Source organism: Oncorhynchus mykiss, chromosome 4 (genome assembly GCF_057628025.1).
Source record: "Oncorhynchus mykiss isolate SJ-2025 chromosome 4, ASM5762802v1, whole genome shotgun sequence".
Taxonomy (NCBI): Eukaryota; Metazoa; Chordata; class Actinopteri; order Salmoniformes; family Salmonidae; genus Oncorhynchus; species Oncorhynchus mykiss.
Window position 1 is genome coordinate 18,900,304 of NC_143025.1, and position 16,391 is coordinate 18,916,694.

Consider the following 16,391-nt stretch of genomic DNA (forward strand, 5'->3'; position numbering starts at 1 on the left):
AAGTATAGTCAGTTTGTTGTCTTCCTGTATTGAACACAGATCATCCCGTCTTCAATTTGATCGATTATTAATGTTTAAAAATACCTAAAGTTGTACTACAAAAGTAGTTTGAAATGTTTTGGCAAAATTTACAGGTAACTTTTGAGACATTATGTATTGACGTTGTGCAAGTTGGAAGCTGTGTTTTTCTGGATCAAATGCGCCAAATAAATGGACATTTTGGATATGTATCGACGGAATTAATCGGACAAAAGGACCATTTGTGATGTTTATGGGACACATTGGAGTGCCAACAAAAGAAGCTCGTCAAAGGTAAGGCATGATTCATATTTTATTTCTGCGTTTTGTGTCGCGCCTGCAGAGTTGAAATATGCTGCTATCTCTTTGTTTACTGTTGTGCTGTCATCAGATAATAGCATCTTGTGCTTTCGCCGAAAAGCCTTTTTGAAATCTGACATGTTGGCTGGATTCACAACGAGTGTAGTTTTAATTTGGTATCATGTGTGATTTAATGAAAGTTCGATTTTTATGCAACCGTCCCGCCTACCCCAGAGAGGTTAAAAAAATATATTTTTTCAATGTTTGATCTCTGGTGGAGATGTTTCTGGCCGTCAGTGGCCTTCCGTCTTTATCTGAAGCTAGAATGGGCTCATTACCAAGACTGCTCAATGATAAATGATGAAAACATGACAATGACAAAACATAGACCTCTGGATTACATTATGTTGATCCATCGATTTTGATCTGTAGATTTTGCTGGATTACATTATCTGACTCATTAGAAATTAGGACTGATTGGCTTTGAACCATATCCATTAGCCTAGCAGACGGACAGTTACTAAGATGTCCGCTCCATTAGTCAGTCAGCCAATCAAACTGTGGGGCCAGGACCCTTCCTGAAGTATTAACCAATGTCCTCTCTTTACAGGGGAGGGTGAAGCTTGCTTGTCACAGTGATGTAAGGACTAAACCCACTCTAGCTCAATATCTCTTTTCTCCGTTTTTTTCTCGCCTGTCTGTCATATTCAAAGCAGTGGAAGCGATCTTTTCTCTCTTTTCCTCTTTGCCAGATTCTCGTACTGTTCTGTCTGTTGTAATCCACCCCCTGTAGACGTACCTGGGGCTACCTGTATCCGAGCCTCCACACAGCTCAACTACTATTGGACACATGGAGCATTGACGTTACAGTACACACCGTTAGCACACTAACAAACACCCCAAAGGACAGGACTGCTGTTTGCTCGTTGCCTGACCATGACCGCTGTTCCTCAACCGACTTGCATTGAACGTCCATGATGGCATAAATGATTTGATAAGCCACATTTATGAGATGAGAGTGGAACCCTTCTTGGTGTTGTCTTTTCGTAGGAGTATAAGGATTTGTTTGTTTTGTCTGTTCTCTATTTGAAGAGTGTTCTCTTAGAGATAAGATGTAACCGCAGAGTGATGGGTGCTGTGTGGGGCACTTAGTGGTATATTCTGCTAACAGAGTATCACAGAGTCGTCATAGATACAGGATATATCATACAGTGCTACTGCGAAGGCTGTGGGCTTGCTGGCTTGGTTGAACCTCTGCATTTACTCTCTGTGTGAATGTGTATTGTGTGCGTGTGTGTCTCTGTGTGTGTGTGCTCTTACTTACAATAAGCTGAGCTCCTGTCTTCTGTGTGTGTGTGTGTGTGTGTGTGTGTGTGTGTGTGTGTGTGTGTGTGTGTGTGTGTGTGTGTGTGTGTGAAAAAGATAATGACCAGTATGACAGCTAGTATTTCTGAAAGTCCTTTAAGGTGTTGAGGGAGTTTTGGAGTGTGAATGTGACAATTGTCCGTCTTTTGTGACATGACGGTAATCTGTGTGACTGCTACCCCGTGTTGTGATCATAATGAAGTCCTCTTCCCTCTGTTTTTGCCTCTGCTCGCCTCTAGGGAACTCAGCTCATCTCCAATGCTGCCAAGCAGCTGGGACAGCTCTCCAAGATAAAGGTACCACACATCTTGTCTCGCGCCACATTAGTACTGTCTGCATTTAAGAGTTTTGTATTTAATACGATCTGCATTTAAGAGTTATTTCTTTGTGTTGTTAACCTGTCTATATGTTTGTTTCTCAGGAGCACATGGGTCGTGAGGAGGCCAAAGCCCTGTCCCCTAAACAGTGTGCTGTGATAGAACTGGCCCTGGACACCATCAAGGTACAACCCAAAACTACTGTCTTTCTCCTGAACCTAAGCTACAGTCACACAAACATACACACATACACACACACATATACGCACACACAAACACACTTTGACCTGATCAACTATGACTTTTTAAAATATACATCATATTGTATTATGAATAGAGTGGTCATTTTAGGCCTTCCATTGAAGTCAGTAAAAGTGTTGGCTTTAGGCTAGTACAGTTAAACAACCCTAATCTAGAAAAAATATTTTCAAGATGTATGAAAGACTCATTTTCCCAGCCATGTCTTGTCTAACTGTAGCAGACAGGTCTGTGATTCAGTTTGTGAAGGTTTCCTGTGTAGTGTGATTTAAGGCAGATTAAGCTGAGGTAAATGCGGATTATTTATAATGGTCATTTGAATAAGGGCTTGTCAGTGAGCCAATGGCAACTACTTCTCAGCCTGAGTATAGTATGCCTATGGAGTACGAAACCATAGTGTGCTAACATAGTCGTGTATCAGGAAACGTCAAGGTGTGGCTTTCAGAAAAATTAAGTAGTAGGATTGAAATGTCTGTATAATGTCTGAAATGTATCTGCATGTCATTTATTTCAAGGACATACGGGTGTGGGTTTTGTAGTGCACACTCAACACACTTCAGCCTAGTTTGGAAACAACTATAGTCGGACTCTGTGTCCTCTCTCTCTCCCTCTCTCTTTCTCTTTCTCTTTCCCTCTCTCTCTCTTTCTCTCTCTCTCTCTCCTGCTCTCTTTCTCTCTCTCCCTCTCTCTTTCTCTCTCTCCCCCTCTCTCCCGTTCTCTTTCTCTCCCTCCTTCGCTCTCTCTCTGCCTTACTGTAGCAATACTTCCATGCTGGAGGGGTGGGTCTGAAAAATACCTTCCTGGAGAAGAGTCCTGACCTGTTGTCTCTACACTACGCCCTGTCCCTCTACACCCAGGCCACAGACAAACTCATCAAGAACTTTGTTTCATCTCAGATCGCACAAGGTAGGGTGCCTCTCCAACCCCTCTTTCTCTCTATTGCTCTCTCTCTCTGTCTCTCTCTCTCAATCTCTTTCTGCCTCTTCTCACCTCACTCTCAAGTCTTCCATTTCTTTACTTCCTTCCTCTCTCCTCCACCTCCGTACAGTCAGTTTCTCTCTCACTGTGCTTAATGGACATTGATGTGTGTAAGATGGCCACTTACTGAGTGTAATATGATGCCATAGCTCCGTGTGTCCTTGTTTGCCTTCTGTGCTGTTATGTATCAGAGACATTCTCTAACATATCCTGTGTTGTGGTTACTCCAGAGTTTTCCAGAAACCCACTATTTTATTTCCTGTTAAATATTTCAGTGGTGTTGTAGAGCAGAACCAACTGCTTTGGAGGGGTGCTTTCTCTCCGGGTTATAAAACATTTAATTCTCTAGTCAGGCTCTCCGGGAGCTTAAAGAGAAACGCGTTATGTGATCAGACAGGTATTTGAGATTGAATTAACGAGAGATTCTCCTCTCCTCTTTCTTCTCCTCTCTCCTCATACCTCCTCATCCCGTGATATAACAGTGATGGTGTATTAGGTGGTGGAAACATTGTCACGGTCTCTAAATGCCTCTGGCAGGAAATGAATGATCATTTGAAATGTAATTAGAATAAATATCATTGGTGATTTTAGAGAATGTTTAACCACACTTCATAGCAATGGCACAGCCGGAAGGAAAGCTGTGTGTGTGTGTGGACCACCATAGACTGTGAATAAGGACCACCATAGACTGTGAATAAGGACCACCATAGACTGTGAATGATGACCACCATAGACTGTGAATAAGGACCACCATAGACTGTGAATGATGACCACCATAGACTGTGAATGATGACCACCATAGACTGAAAGGAGTTACACTGGACGACAATGATGTAACTTCACTAGACAAGCCTCCCGGGTGGCGCAGTGGTCTAAGGCTTTGCACAGTGCTAGCTGTGCCACTAGAGATTCTGAGTTCGAGTCGCAGCCGGCCGTGACCGGGAGACCCATGGAGATGCAGACAATTGGCACAGCGTCGTCCGGGTTAGGGGAGGGTTTGGCCCGGCAGGGATGCCCATGTCCCATCGCGCTCAAGTGACTCCTGTGGCGGGTCAGGCGCAGTGCATGCTGAAACGGTCACCAGGTCCACAGTGTTTCCTCTGACACATTGGTGCCGCTGGCTTCCGGGTTAAGTGGGCATTGTGTCAAGAAGCAGTGCAGCTTGGTTGGGTTGTGTTTCAGAGGACGCACATCTCTCAACCTTCGCTTCTCCCGAGTCTGGACGGGAGTTGCAGCGATGAGACAAGACTGTAACTGTAAATGTAACCAATTGGGGAGAAAAAGGGGTAAAAATAATTACAATTAAAATGAAAACTTAATTAGACGTCACTGATAACATAAGTTCTATATCTGAATATATTTTACTTTCTTCTGACTCTCTTCTGACTCTCGTTTGACTCTCTTCTGACTCTCGTTTGACTCTCTTCTGACTCTCGTTTGACTCTCTTCTGACTCTCTTCTGACTCTCGTTTGACTCTCTGCACTCTTTATATTTCTCCATGTCTCTTCTATTTTCTCTATCCTTCGTCTTCCTCCTCGACCCCCTCTGTCCACTAGTTTTCGACGGGAAACTTCACGGCTAGTGAGGATGTGTACCCAGAGAAGGGTATGTGGACACTAAGGGTTTGAAAACAACAGGCCTCCAAGAACCCAGACCTCCACACACATACACATCCTCAGACTACCCTCCTGCCTGCTCAACCTTAACCTCATCCCAATACACACACACAAACACACACACACATAGGACCTGCATGTGTGCATGCGTATGACATGCGTATGTACTACGTATGTACGTATGACCTGAAACTGCTACGACATGGTAGCCATCAGACAAAGGGAACCACATTATAAGACTGTGAGGACTCATGCTCTGTCAGAGACAGTCATCAGCTTGCGTCATAGAGGACCCATGGCTCGTTTAGACTGTGCATGCAAAACAATGAGTGAGTGAGTCAGACAATGACTGGACAAAAGGAGTGTGTGTGAGTGGGTGGGTGTTCATCTCTGACTGACCGTTTGAAAGGGTATCTTATTTGAACCACAGGGTCAGTCTCCTGCATAGTTGGGGATTTCTGTTTTGCTTATTTTATTTACCCCTTATTGAATGATGGAGTGATGATGATCAGTTTGTCTGGAAGGGCTCCCTGCCATACCATACCCTCTGTTCCCCACACACACACACGCATGCAGTCATCCCTCCCCAGGGCAGGTCCCTCCAGCAGTGACAGGAGGTGACAGTTCCCCCTCCCTTCTCCCCTTCGGCAAAACACAGAATCGTAAAATCAGCGGTGGCGCTCTCTTTGTCAGGGTACAGTACCCGTCAAAGGTTTGGACACACCTATTCATTCAGGGGTTTGTCTTTATTTTTACTACTTTCTACATTGTAAAGTAATAATGAAGATGTCAAAATTATGAAATAACACATATGGGAATCATACAGTAACCAAAAAAGTGTTAAACAAATCTAAATATATTTTATTTTTGAGATTCTTGAAAGTAGCCACCCTTTGCCTTGATGACAGCTTTGCACACTCTTGGCATTCTCCCAACCAGCTTCATGAGGGATGCTTTTCCATCAGTCTTGAAGGAGTTCCCACATATGCTGAGCACTTGTTGGCTGCTTTCCCTTCACTCTGCTGTCCTACTCATCCCAAACCATCTCAATTGGGTTGATGCAGCACTTGGTCAGATAGCCCTTACACAGCATGGAGGTGTGTTTTGGGTCATTGTCCTGTTGAAAAACAAATGATAGTCCCACTAAGTGCAAACCAGATGGGATACCATATCGCTGCAGAATGCTGTGGTAGCATTCTAAATAAGAATACCTTGAATTCGAACTAAATCACTGACAGTGTCACCAGCAAAGCACCCCCACACCATCACAACTCCTCCCCCATGCTTCACGGTGGGAACCACACATACAGAGATCATCCTTTCACCTACTCTGCGTCTCACAAAGACACGGCAGTTGGAACCAAAAATCGCACATTTTGGCTCATCAGACCAAAGGACAGATTTCCACCGGTCTAATGTCCATTGCTCGTGTTTCTTGGCCCAAGCACGTCTCTTCTTCTTATTGGAGTCCTTTAGTAGTGGTTTCTTTGCAGCAATTTGACCATGAAGGCTTGATTAACGCAGTCTCCTCTGAACAGTTGATGTTGAGATGTGTCTGTTATTTAAAATTTGTGAAGCATTTATTTGGGCTGGAATCTGAGGTGCAGTTACCTTGAATGAACTTATCCTCTGCAGCAGAGGTAACTCTGGGTCTTCCTTTCCTATGGCGGTCCTCATGAGAGCTCGTTTCATCATAGCACTTAATTGTTTTTGCGACTGCACTTGAAGAAACTGAAAGTTCTTGAAATGTTCTGGATTGACTGACCTTCACGTCTTAAAGTAATGATGGACTGTTGTTTGTCTTTGCTTATTTGAGCTGTTCTTGCCATAATATGGATTTGGTCTTTTACCAAATAGGGCTATCTTCTGAAAACCAACCCTTCCTTGTCACAGCAGAACTGATTGGCTCAAACACATTAAGAAGGAAAGAAATTCCACAGATTAACTTTTAACAAGGCACACCTGTTAATAGAAATGCATTCCAGGTGACTACCTAATGAAGCTGGTTGAGAGAATGCCAAAATTGTGCAAAGCTGTCAAGCTGGGTGGCTACTTTTAAGACACTTTTTTGGTTACTACATGATTCCATATGTGTTATTTAATTGTTTTTTATGTCTTCACTATTATTCTACAATGTAAAAATAAAGAAAAACCCTTGAATGAGTGTGTGGGTCCACACTTTGGACAGGTAGTGTATATTAGAGCTGAGGGACTTTCTGGGGGTCTGATTTCACGTCTCCTCCTCCTCAGAGATTTAGACACACACAGTTCTCCAATAAAGAAGCCCTCTAATTTGTACTGTATTGTGCAGCTGTTTAATTCTAATCAGTTTAGCTTGCTTTTATTCCAAAAAGAACAGTTTTGTGCTGCACCCTCTGAGTGACTTGAGGACTGACAGTTCCATCATGCCCCTGGACAGAGACAGAACTTGTTTGCCCTCCTATAGAACTCACCAACACACTAACGTTTTTCAGTCACCACTGATTAAGACATAAATCATTACAAACTCACATTTTAGGGAAAGAAAGTCAGTCACCCGACCTACCTACAATTTCCACCATCATCTCTCCTCCCTCCCAGACAAACGATGTCCGTGCCTGACTGGAGCCCGCTACAGGGCCCTGAATGTATCCCCCTAACGCTTACCACTCCCAAGCCTATCAGCATGGAACGAAGAACTCCTAGCCCTAGAGCCCAAACCCAGGCCCAAGGCTATCCTGTGTTGTGTGGAGAGGTACACACATTCCCTGGTCAAGTGCAGTTCAAATCCTGTTGGCTTTCTGGGCACAATTCCCCTTAGTTGTCGCAAGATAACAAGCACTCTATAGACGTTTTCATTTAATTTTTTTATTTCACCTTTATTTAACCAGGTAGGCCAGTTGAGAACAAGTTCTCATTTACAACTGTGACCTGGCCAAGATCAAGCAAAGCAGTGCGACAAAATCAAACAACACAGAGTTACACGTACACAAACGTACAGTTAATAACGCAATAGACAAAATATATGTACAGTGTGTGCAAATGTAGAAGAGTAGGGAGGTAAAGTCAATAAATAGGCCATAGAGGTGAAATAATTACAATTTAGCATTAACACTGGAGTGATGGATGTGCGGATGATGATATGCAAGTAGAGATACTGGGGTGAAAAAGAGCAAGAGGGTAAGTAATAATATGGGGGATGAAGTAGTTGGGTGAACTATTTACAGATGGGCTGTGTACAGGTACAGTGACCGGTAAGCTGCTCTGACAGCTGATGCTTAAAGTTAGAGAGGGAGATATAAGACTTCAGCTTCAGAGATTTTTGCCATTTGTTCCAGTCATTGGAGAACTGGTAGGAAAGGCTGCCAAAGTAAGTGTTGGCTTTGGGGATGACCAGTGAAATATACCTGCTGATGCGCATGCTACAGGTGGGTGTTGCTATGGTGACCAGTGAGCTGAGATAAGGCGGGGCATTACCTAGCATAGACTTATAGATGACCTGGAACCAGTGGGTTTTGCGATGAATATGTAGTGAGGGCCAGCCAACGAGAGCGTACAGGTCGCAGTGGTGGGTGGTATATGGGGCTTTAGTAACAAAACGGATGGCACTGTGATAGACTACATCCAATTTGCTGAGTAGAGTGTTGGAGGCGATTTTGTAAATGACATTGCCGAAGTCACGGATCGGTAGGATCGTCAGTTTTACGAGGGTATGTTTGGCAGCATGAGTGAAGGAGGCTTTGTTGTGAAATAGGTTTACAGTCTAGCCAGACACCTAGGTATTTGTGGTTGTCCACATATTCTACGTCAGAACCATCCAGAGTAGACATGAATGCACCCTGCCTCAGTATAAATGTGACTGGGCTGCTGGACTGCTCCCACAGCAAGGTCCCTCTAGTTGCCATGCTTGCTCTAAAAAAGGGTTCGGGTTCGGCAAGGAATGGGCTTGTCCATCTGACTGGCTCCATCTCAACATGTTACTTGCCTACTCTGCTCTGCCCAGCAGCAGTAGAGGAGGACTGTGATAACTCTCTCCTCTCTCACTACCAGTCTCCTCTGACCTGCCTCCCACTACCATCACCGCTGCATCCTAACTGAAAGGCTCCTACCCCCTGGGGCTGGGCAGGCAGAGTCACAGGGCAGCTATGAGTGGTTACATGAAATTATCCAAAGAACTTTAATAACATCAGATGCTTATCATATTTAGTTTGCCTGGAACTGTTAACTGAAAAGTTCTTTACAACCCCAAACCACTTATAGCTGCATTCTCTGATTGTCCCCTCATACCAGCCTACTTCTCTCAAGCCCTATGAAATATGTTGTTTTTTTCACCCTCAGACAGTTACATCTGCCAGACTTAAGCATACAGCCGATCATGACTGTATTGTACAGAGGGAGTATGGGCTGAAGGGAAGATATTCTGGCTATAGTGTTGGCCTGCCTGCAGCAGTGAAAGAGGCCCCACTCTGGGCCACAAAGGAGTGACTTGTGCCCCTGTCCCTGTCAGGCTCTGGTGTGGACGACGCCGTGGGAGAGGTGTCTATCCACGTGGAGATCTTCACCCACCCCAACACTGGAGAGCACAAGGTCACCGTCAAAGGTCAGTGTCCAGTCAATTATGTCAGATCTTTCATTTTACCATGTCTTAAAAATTGTTGTCAGAAGGTTACTCATACCACAGAAAATGTCTGTTTGGCTTTGATGTTAAAACCTTGTTGATAAATTACCTCCTGTATCTATTTATTTTGTCCTCTCCCTCTCTGTCTCAGTGGTGGCAGCCAATGACCTTAGGTGGCAGACCACAGGGGTGTTCCGTCCCTTCGTTGAGATCTACATCATTGGTCCTCATCTAGCTGACAAGAAGAGGAAGTACGCCACCAAATCCAAGAACAACAGCTACGCCCCCAAATACAACGAAACGTTCACATAGTGAGTATTACAGTCTGGCCTCAGTGGTACAAAGCATCTTGCGATTTTGGTGACATCTTATTGGAAGTGACCATGTTGAATATTAAAGAGGGAATCCTGTCAGCTTTTCATCTAGTTACCTGATCACACTTCTACATTCCAAAGTGGTGGAATCCGTGTCATTGACTCTAAGCTGTGAGTCTCTGTCTTCTCTCCTTGCAGCGCCCTCAGTAACGAGGTGGGCACAGAGTGTTACGAGCTGCAGGTGTGTGTGAAGGACTACTGCTTCGCCCGGGAGGACCGTACCGTGGGCATAGCCGTAATGCAGTTGAAGGACATGTCCTCTAGGGGCAGCGTGGCGTGCTGGCTCCCCCTGGGGAAGAGGGTCCACATGGACGAGACGGGCCTCACCGTCCTCCGCATCCTGTCCCAGCGCAACAACGACGACGTGGCAAAGGAGTTCGTCAAGCTCAAGTCAGATCAGCGCTCTCCCGAGGAGGGCCGAGGATGAGAAGTCTTTATTCGCTCAGCGCCATCTACAGGCTAGGAAGTCCTTATGCGGACTGACTGCAAGCCAAACTACTGCCTTGATTTTCGAGTGTTGGTGAAGCACAGAGAAACAGTTCTTTACTATAGTACTGTTCATACATCTTATTGAAGAGGACATGTGATACCATCTACAGGCATTGTCTTGAAAGTACCAATATCTTTATTATGAATATAATGAAGCATGTCATTTTGCTTACATATATTCATAAACACAACAAACTCACAAAACAGACCAACTTACTACAACACATTCACACAAAGAGAGCTTAAAGGGATAGTTTGGGATTTTATCTACTTTCCCAGAGTCAGATGAACTCGTGGATACCATTTGTATGTCTCTGTGTCCAGTATGAATGCAACTAGAGGTAGTTTCTCCAGCCAGTGCTAAATAGCTTAGCACAAAGACTTGAATTCTTCGTGTGGAACTAGTCGAGGAGACAGCGTGAAGAGTTCCTGTCTTTGTGCTAACCTAGCGCTAACATTAGTTAGAGGTAATTTCGCAAGCCACTTCTAACTTCCTTCATACGGGACGCAGAGACATAATGGTATCCACTAGTTCATCTGACTCTTACGAAGTAGATGAAGGGCTGCATTGCCAAAATCCTGAACTATCCCTTGATAGAGTATATTGTCTTCCTTTATCTCTCCCTCTCTCCATTTCTCATAGCATGGGCCATGTCTATTTGTGCTCTTCCAATCACACATTTGAACTAGATTCTGCCAATATTGACTAGTTCCATGCATAGGTATCTAAATGGTCCTGGAGATCAAGATCTTGTAGCCTTGACCTCTCGTCTATTACTTACTGTATATTACCTGCCCTTTCACTTCCTTTATCTAGACTAGTGCCAATGGATCAATCAATAACGTTATGTCAAGTCAAGCCCCAAGCACAAGTTAACAGGACCAACTGTGTACAGCAGACCATCAGGCTTTTAGGCCTCATCCATTCCAAAGAGTCAGGTTTACACAGACTGGTTTATGATAGTATTTCTATGTGTTTTGGACCTTTCTTAATTCCCCTGTGGAGTTTTCTATAGGGGAGCAGGCTGGACTAAATATAGATTGAAATGTTTATATATATTATATAGAGATATATTATCGGTCAATTTATGATATATTTAAAGACTATATGAAAACTTTGAACTTGAAAGAGTGTCCCTGTCTGTGTCGCAGTTTATAAGTCTGTTTGTCTACCCTGTTACAGAGCACACTGCCTGAAACCCTCTAAGGCCTTGTCCTGTAAAACCTGTTGTCTGTCTTCAGTACAAAGTGAGAGCAACCTGATGAAGACAAGCCTCGGAGCACTGCGATTCATCAGTGTGTGTGTGTTTGAGAGAAAGAATTGATTGAGTGTGTGTACATACTGTTTATGTGTGTCATAATATTACACCGGTGACATAATGTAGACACCTGTGTTCCCTGCTTGTGTAAATGTGTTAATCACAGAAAGCCATTGAGAGGAGAGAACACAATACAGTGGAAGAATGCGTATTCTATTGTATATTTGGTTTCTTTGAGAATTTCCTAAGTGTCTTTGACTTCGGGGAATGAAAGTAAAGCAATTTTGGGAAGGTTTATTGCTCGTTTGATCGTAAAACATTACGTCTGTGAACAGATCTCCATTCGTTTGCCTTGGAAAACAGCCACCTCCTCTCTCTCCTTCAACCTCTCTGATCGATATGTGTCAGCGTGGAGGAGAGCATTTAGAGACTAAAGACAGATCCGTTTCTTACCGCTTGCGTTGCCATAGCAACCCCACGGTCTCTTTCTTCCCCTCTGCTGGGGCAGGCACACGACGTAGACATGACCACATTTACCTAAAATGGCCTCTTACCAGGCTGTCTGGTCCTGGTTTTGTGCACACAGGGTCTGTTCACAAGGGCTATAGTACCAGTCCTGCCCACTACAGTGAGACTTGCCATAGATGGTGACTGAGATCGCTTTGTGGGAACAGGACCAGTGTCTAGGGCTGTGTATGTGAACACTTGCCGTCTTGTTCATGGCACTCACATTTAGAAGCAGCACATGGAAGGCTATTCAGCACAGGGAACCCTTGGAGGTGTAGTAGCTCATATTGTGACCATGCTGTATCTAGTGCCATTCCAGGACCTTCACCTGAATCCTTTATTATTGATTAAACTGCCTGGAGGAGGTTGAGGCTGCAGAAGAGGAATGTATGTATTCCTGTTATGTCATGATTGGCTTATATTATGTCTGTGATTGTAATGACAGGTCTCTCTGATCTCCCCCTCCTCTTCCCTCTACTGCCCACTGTACTGCCTCCTCTTCCCTCTACAGTCCACTGTACTGCCTCCCTTCCCTCTACAGTCCACTGTACTGCCTCCCCTCTACGGCCCACTGTAATGCCTCCCTTCCCTCTACAGCCCACTGTACTGCCACCCTTCCCTCTATTGCCCACTGTACTGCCTCCCTTCCCTCTACGGACCACTGTACTGCCCCCCTTCCCTCTACGGACCACTGTACTGCCCCCCTTCCCTCTACGGCCCACTGTACTGCCTCCCTTCCCTCTACGGCCCACTGTACTGCCTCCTTCCCTCTACAGCCCACTGTACTGCCTCCTCTTCCTTCTACAGCCCACTGTACTGCCTTCCCTCTACAGTCCACTGTACTGCCTCCCTTCCCTCTACAGCCCACTGTACTGCCTCCTCTTCCCTCTACGGCCCACTGTACTGCCTCCCTTCCCTCTACGGCCCACTGTGCTGCCTCCCTTCCCTCTACAGCCCACTGTACTGCCTCCCTTCCCTCTACTGCCCACTGTACTGCCTCCTCTTCCCTCTACAGCCCACTGTACTGCCACCCTTCCCTCTATTGCCCACTGTACTGCCTCCCTTCCCTCTACGGACCACTGTACTGCCCCCCTTCCCTCTACGGACCACTGTACTGCCCCCCTTCCCTCTACGGCCCACTGTACTGCCTCCCTTCCCTCTACGGCCCACTGTACTGCCTCCTTCCCTCTACAGCCCACTGTACTGCCTCCTCTTCCTTCTACAGCCCACTGTACTGCCTTCCCTCTACGGCCCACTGTGCTGCCTCCCTTCCCTCTACAGCCCACTGTACTGCCTCCCTTCCCTCTACTGCCCACTGTACTGCCTCCTCTTCCCTCTACAGCCCACTGTACTGCCTCCCTTCCCTCTACGGCCCACTGTACTGCCTCCCTTCCCTCTACTGCCCACTGTACTGCCTCCTCTTCCCTCTACAGCCCACTGTACTGCCTCCCTTCCCTCTACTGCCCACTGTACTGCCTCCTCTTCCCTCTACAGCCCACTGTACTGCCTCCTCTTCCCTCTACAGCCCACTGTACTTCCTCCCTTCCCTCTATAGCCCACTGTACTGCCTCCTCTTCCCTCTACGGCCCACTGTACTGCCTCCCTTCCTTCTACAGCCCACAACTCTCCTTCACTTCCCCTGGGTTTTGGTCCATCTGCCCCAGGTATCATTTAAACAACAGGATATCAGTGACTCTGTTCAGACTCTCTGCAACTAGCTGCCCTTACCAATTACAACTTACTCTGATGGTCCAGCCCCGAAAAGCACAGATTTTGATTGTGGTTTGCCTATTTAAACATGTGTACAACTTGAGTCTATCTAATCGGCACAGTTTCTATCTAGATCAGTCGGTTTGGAGCAGTCGTATAATGTTTACAATGCAAGTAATTATCAGCACAGAGTGCTTTCGTTGAGTCGTGTAAATGCTGTTTTGAAACGGGGGACAATGGCTAAACAACATGGAGAGCAGTGTGAACAGAATCAGCGTAGAGAGGATCAACAACATACTCGTCATCATATGGGTATTGTAAATAGTACTTCTGTACCAGACATATATACACGAGATATATGGAAAATGTATATAGAAATAGTTACACTGAATGAAGTGATAACGCTGCTACTTAGTCATCTAATGAGACAGGAGTCTATAGTCCCTGAATACACAGCCTCACAGACTGCTGTACTGTAACTGTACAGGTATTGCAGCTGTAGCAATGAATGGCACAATATCTTATTTATTGCTGTTGACAATGATACAAGTATATTCGGTCACTGAGACCATTCTCTTTCAGACGTTTAGTGTCTGTGTGTTGAGGTAAAATAGGAAATCGCACCCTTTCTGGTTTGCATGTATGTAGTACAGACAGGTACGAAGGCATGGTACAGACACGCAGGTACTGTCACTGACACGCCCACATAGGTAGACACGTTGGCAGTGTTCAAGAGCATCAATTGACTGATCTACAGATAATAATGAGTAGCTGATTAGGATGATGATTTGTAGATCAGTCGCCGACTGCAATCTTCGAACACAACCACACAGTGATGCCAGCCCTGTACATAGGACGCAGTGCATGATGGGAAAAAAAACATGTATTGTGCCAGCACGTGTTATTTGATGTTATATTTGGCAATTGTCTTCTTCGTTTATCTTAATATTATTTAAACATTTTCAGAGGTTTGTGAATATATATATATATATATATATGTATGTACTGCTGATGATGTGTGACTGTTACAAAGTACTCGCATGAGAGGATTTTTTTATACTGAAGATGTTTCTATTTTGTTTTATTCTGGGTGTTCTTATTGGGGTGTGTGTGTGTGTGGGGGGGGGGGGGGGTTTCTGCTTCCAATAAAATGTTAAGAGAGAATCTCTCATTTTCATAGTGTCCATTTGGATCAGAGTGAGAAACATATTTACACTATTGTGTTTACATTTGTATAATTATAATAATGTATTCTGATATCTGGAACATATTACCAATTTCTAAATGTATTAAGCACACATTTCCAATGTACACGTAGGTAGGCATTGAGGAAGGTGGGATGCCTCCAATTAGGAAATGTCTAGTAGCAGATAGGCAATACTGTAATCTTAGTACAGATAAGGAAATGTCTGTCAAAAATCAATACTATGAAACAGATAAGAATAAAATCCATATGAGCATTCTAATAGCTCATTAAGAACAGTAATATTGTGATTGTACATGTGCTACTGATAGGAGTAATGCAAAATAAGACAATTACACACACACATTACTCACGTATTACTTTGATATACTATATATCCTGCAGAGAAAAGACTTCTGCAGCAGTACCAAGACTTGTAATCCACAATGAAAGACCTGTATAACTACTGCTTCCTCTCAGGCCCGTTGCAGGAAACACATCTTAACGGAGTCTGGGATGTCCAGCTGGTCAGAGCGGACGGTCTGGGTGAACACACGCTGTACGTCCATCAGCAACGCTCCTTCAGCAGACCCTGATGGAACAGAGAGGAGATGATGAACGCAACTCAACCACAGTACTGGTAACTAGACCACACCACAACCCTAGTGAATTCAGACAGACTTGACATTTTATGACTAGACGTATTTCCATTATTGTTGTATGTGTACCTGCAGTACCTGCACTGTGCAGATAAAAATGAGTGTCGCTCTCACCTCTAGGTCACTGTGAGGGGTGTACAGGGCCAGAGTCTTCACAATCTGTGGCACAACAGAGACAGACAGTTAGCTTAGCCCTGCAAGCGTGTGTTCAGTAGGAAGAAACATTCACGAGGTTGGACATAGACATATACTGTATAGAAAGGACACGGTTCTCTAGTAAAGACAATAATGTTCACAGAATAATATTGGTTTTTATTCTATTGAATTAATATCTACAACACTTTGAACATTTCCCCCTACCAATACCAGCTTAAAAACCACCTGAGCAGTGCAGGTATGAACGAGGGCCTGCGTGTCAGCGTTTTGTCTTCTTGCCCACTTGCAGGAGCTGAGCGGCCTGGATGAGAGGCTCCAACATGGCACAGCTCCCCCTGCCTGCAGCCCACGGCTCCCCCTGCCTGCAGCCCACGGCTCCCCCTGCCTGCAGCCCACGGCTCCCCCTGCCTGCAGCCCACGGCTCCCCCTGCCTGCAGCCCACGGCTCCCCCTGCCTGCAGCCCACGGCTCCCCCTGCCTGCAGCCCACGGCTCCCCCTGCCTGCAGCCCACAGCTCCCCCTGCCTGCAGCCCACAGCTCCCCCTGCCTGCAGCCCACAGCTCCCCCTGCCTGCAGCCCACAGCTCCCCTTGCCTGCAGCCCACA

General features: G+C 45.3%; 1 protein-coding gene across 2 annotated transcripts in view; it reads left to right on the forward strand.

The window, feature by feature from the left end:
• LOC110522750 (protein unc-13 homolog A) overlaps window positions 1-11,435 on the forward strand; it is an 80,666-nt gene extending 69,231 nt beyond the window's left edge. Inside the window, exons 38-44 of one of the 2 annotated variants that reach the window (XM_090231313.1) lie at window positions 929-958; window positions 1,923-1,979; window positions 2,105-2,185; window positions 3,017-3,164; window positions 9,340-9,432; window positions 9,602-9,761; window positions 9,963-11,432. In XM_090231313.1, coding sequence (XP_090087439.1) covers window positions 929-958; window positions 1,923-1,979; window positions 2,105-2,185; window positions 3,017-3,164; window positions 9,340-9,432; window positions 9,602-9,761; window positions 9,963-10,251 — 858 coding nt within the window. In that variant the 3' untranslated portion in view covers window positions 10,252-11,432. Of the gene's footprint in view, window positions 1-928; window positions 959-1,922; window positions 1,980-2,104; window positions 2,186-3,016; window positions 3,165-9,339; window positions 9,433-9,601; window positions 9,762-9,962 lie in introns of both variants that reach the window. The other variant, XM_090231312.1, reaches the window with a different exon arrangement.
• The last annotated feature ends 4,956 nt before the right edge of the window (window positions 11,436-16,391 follow it).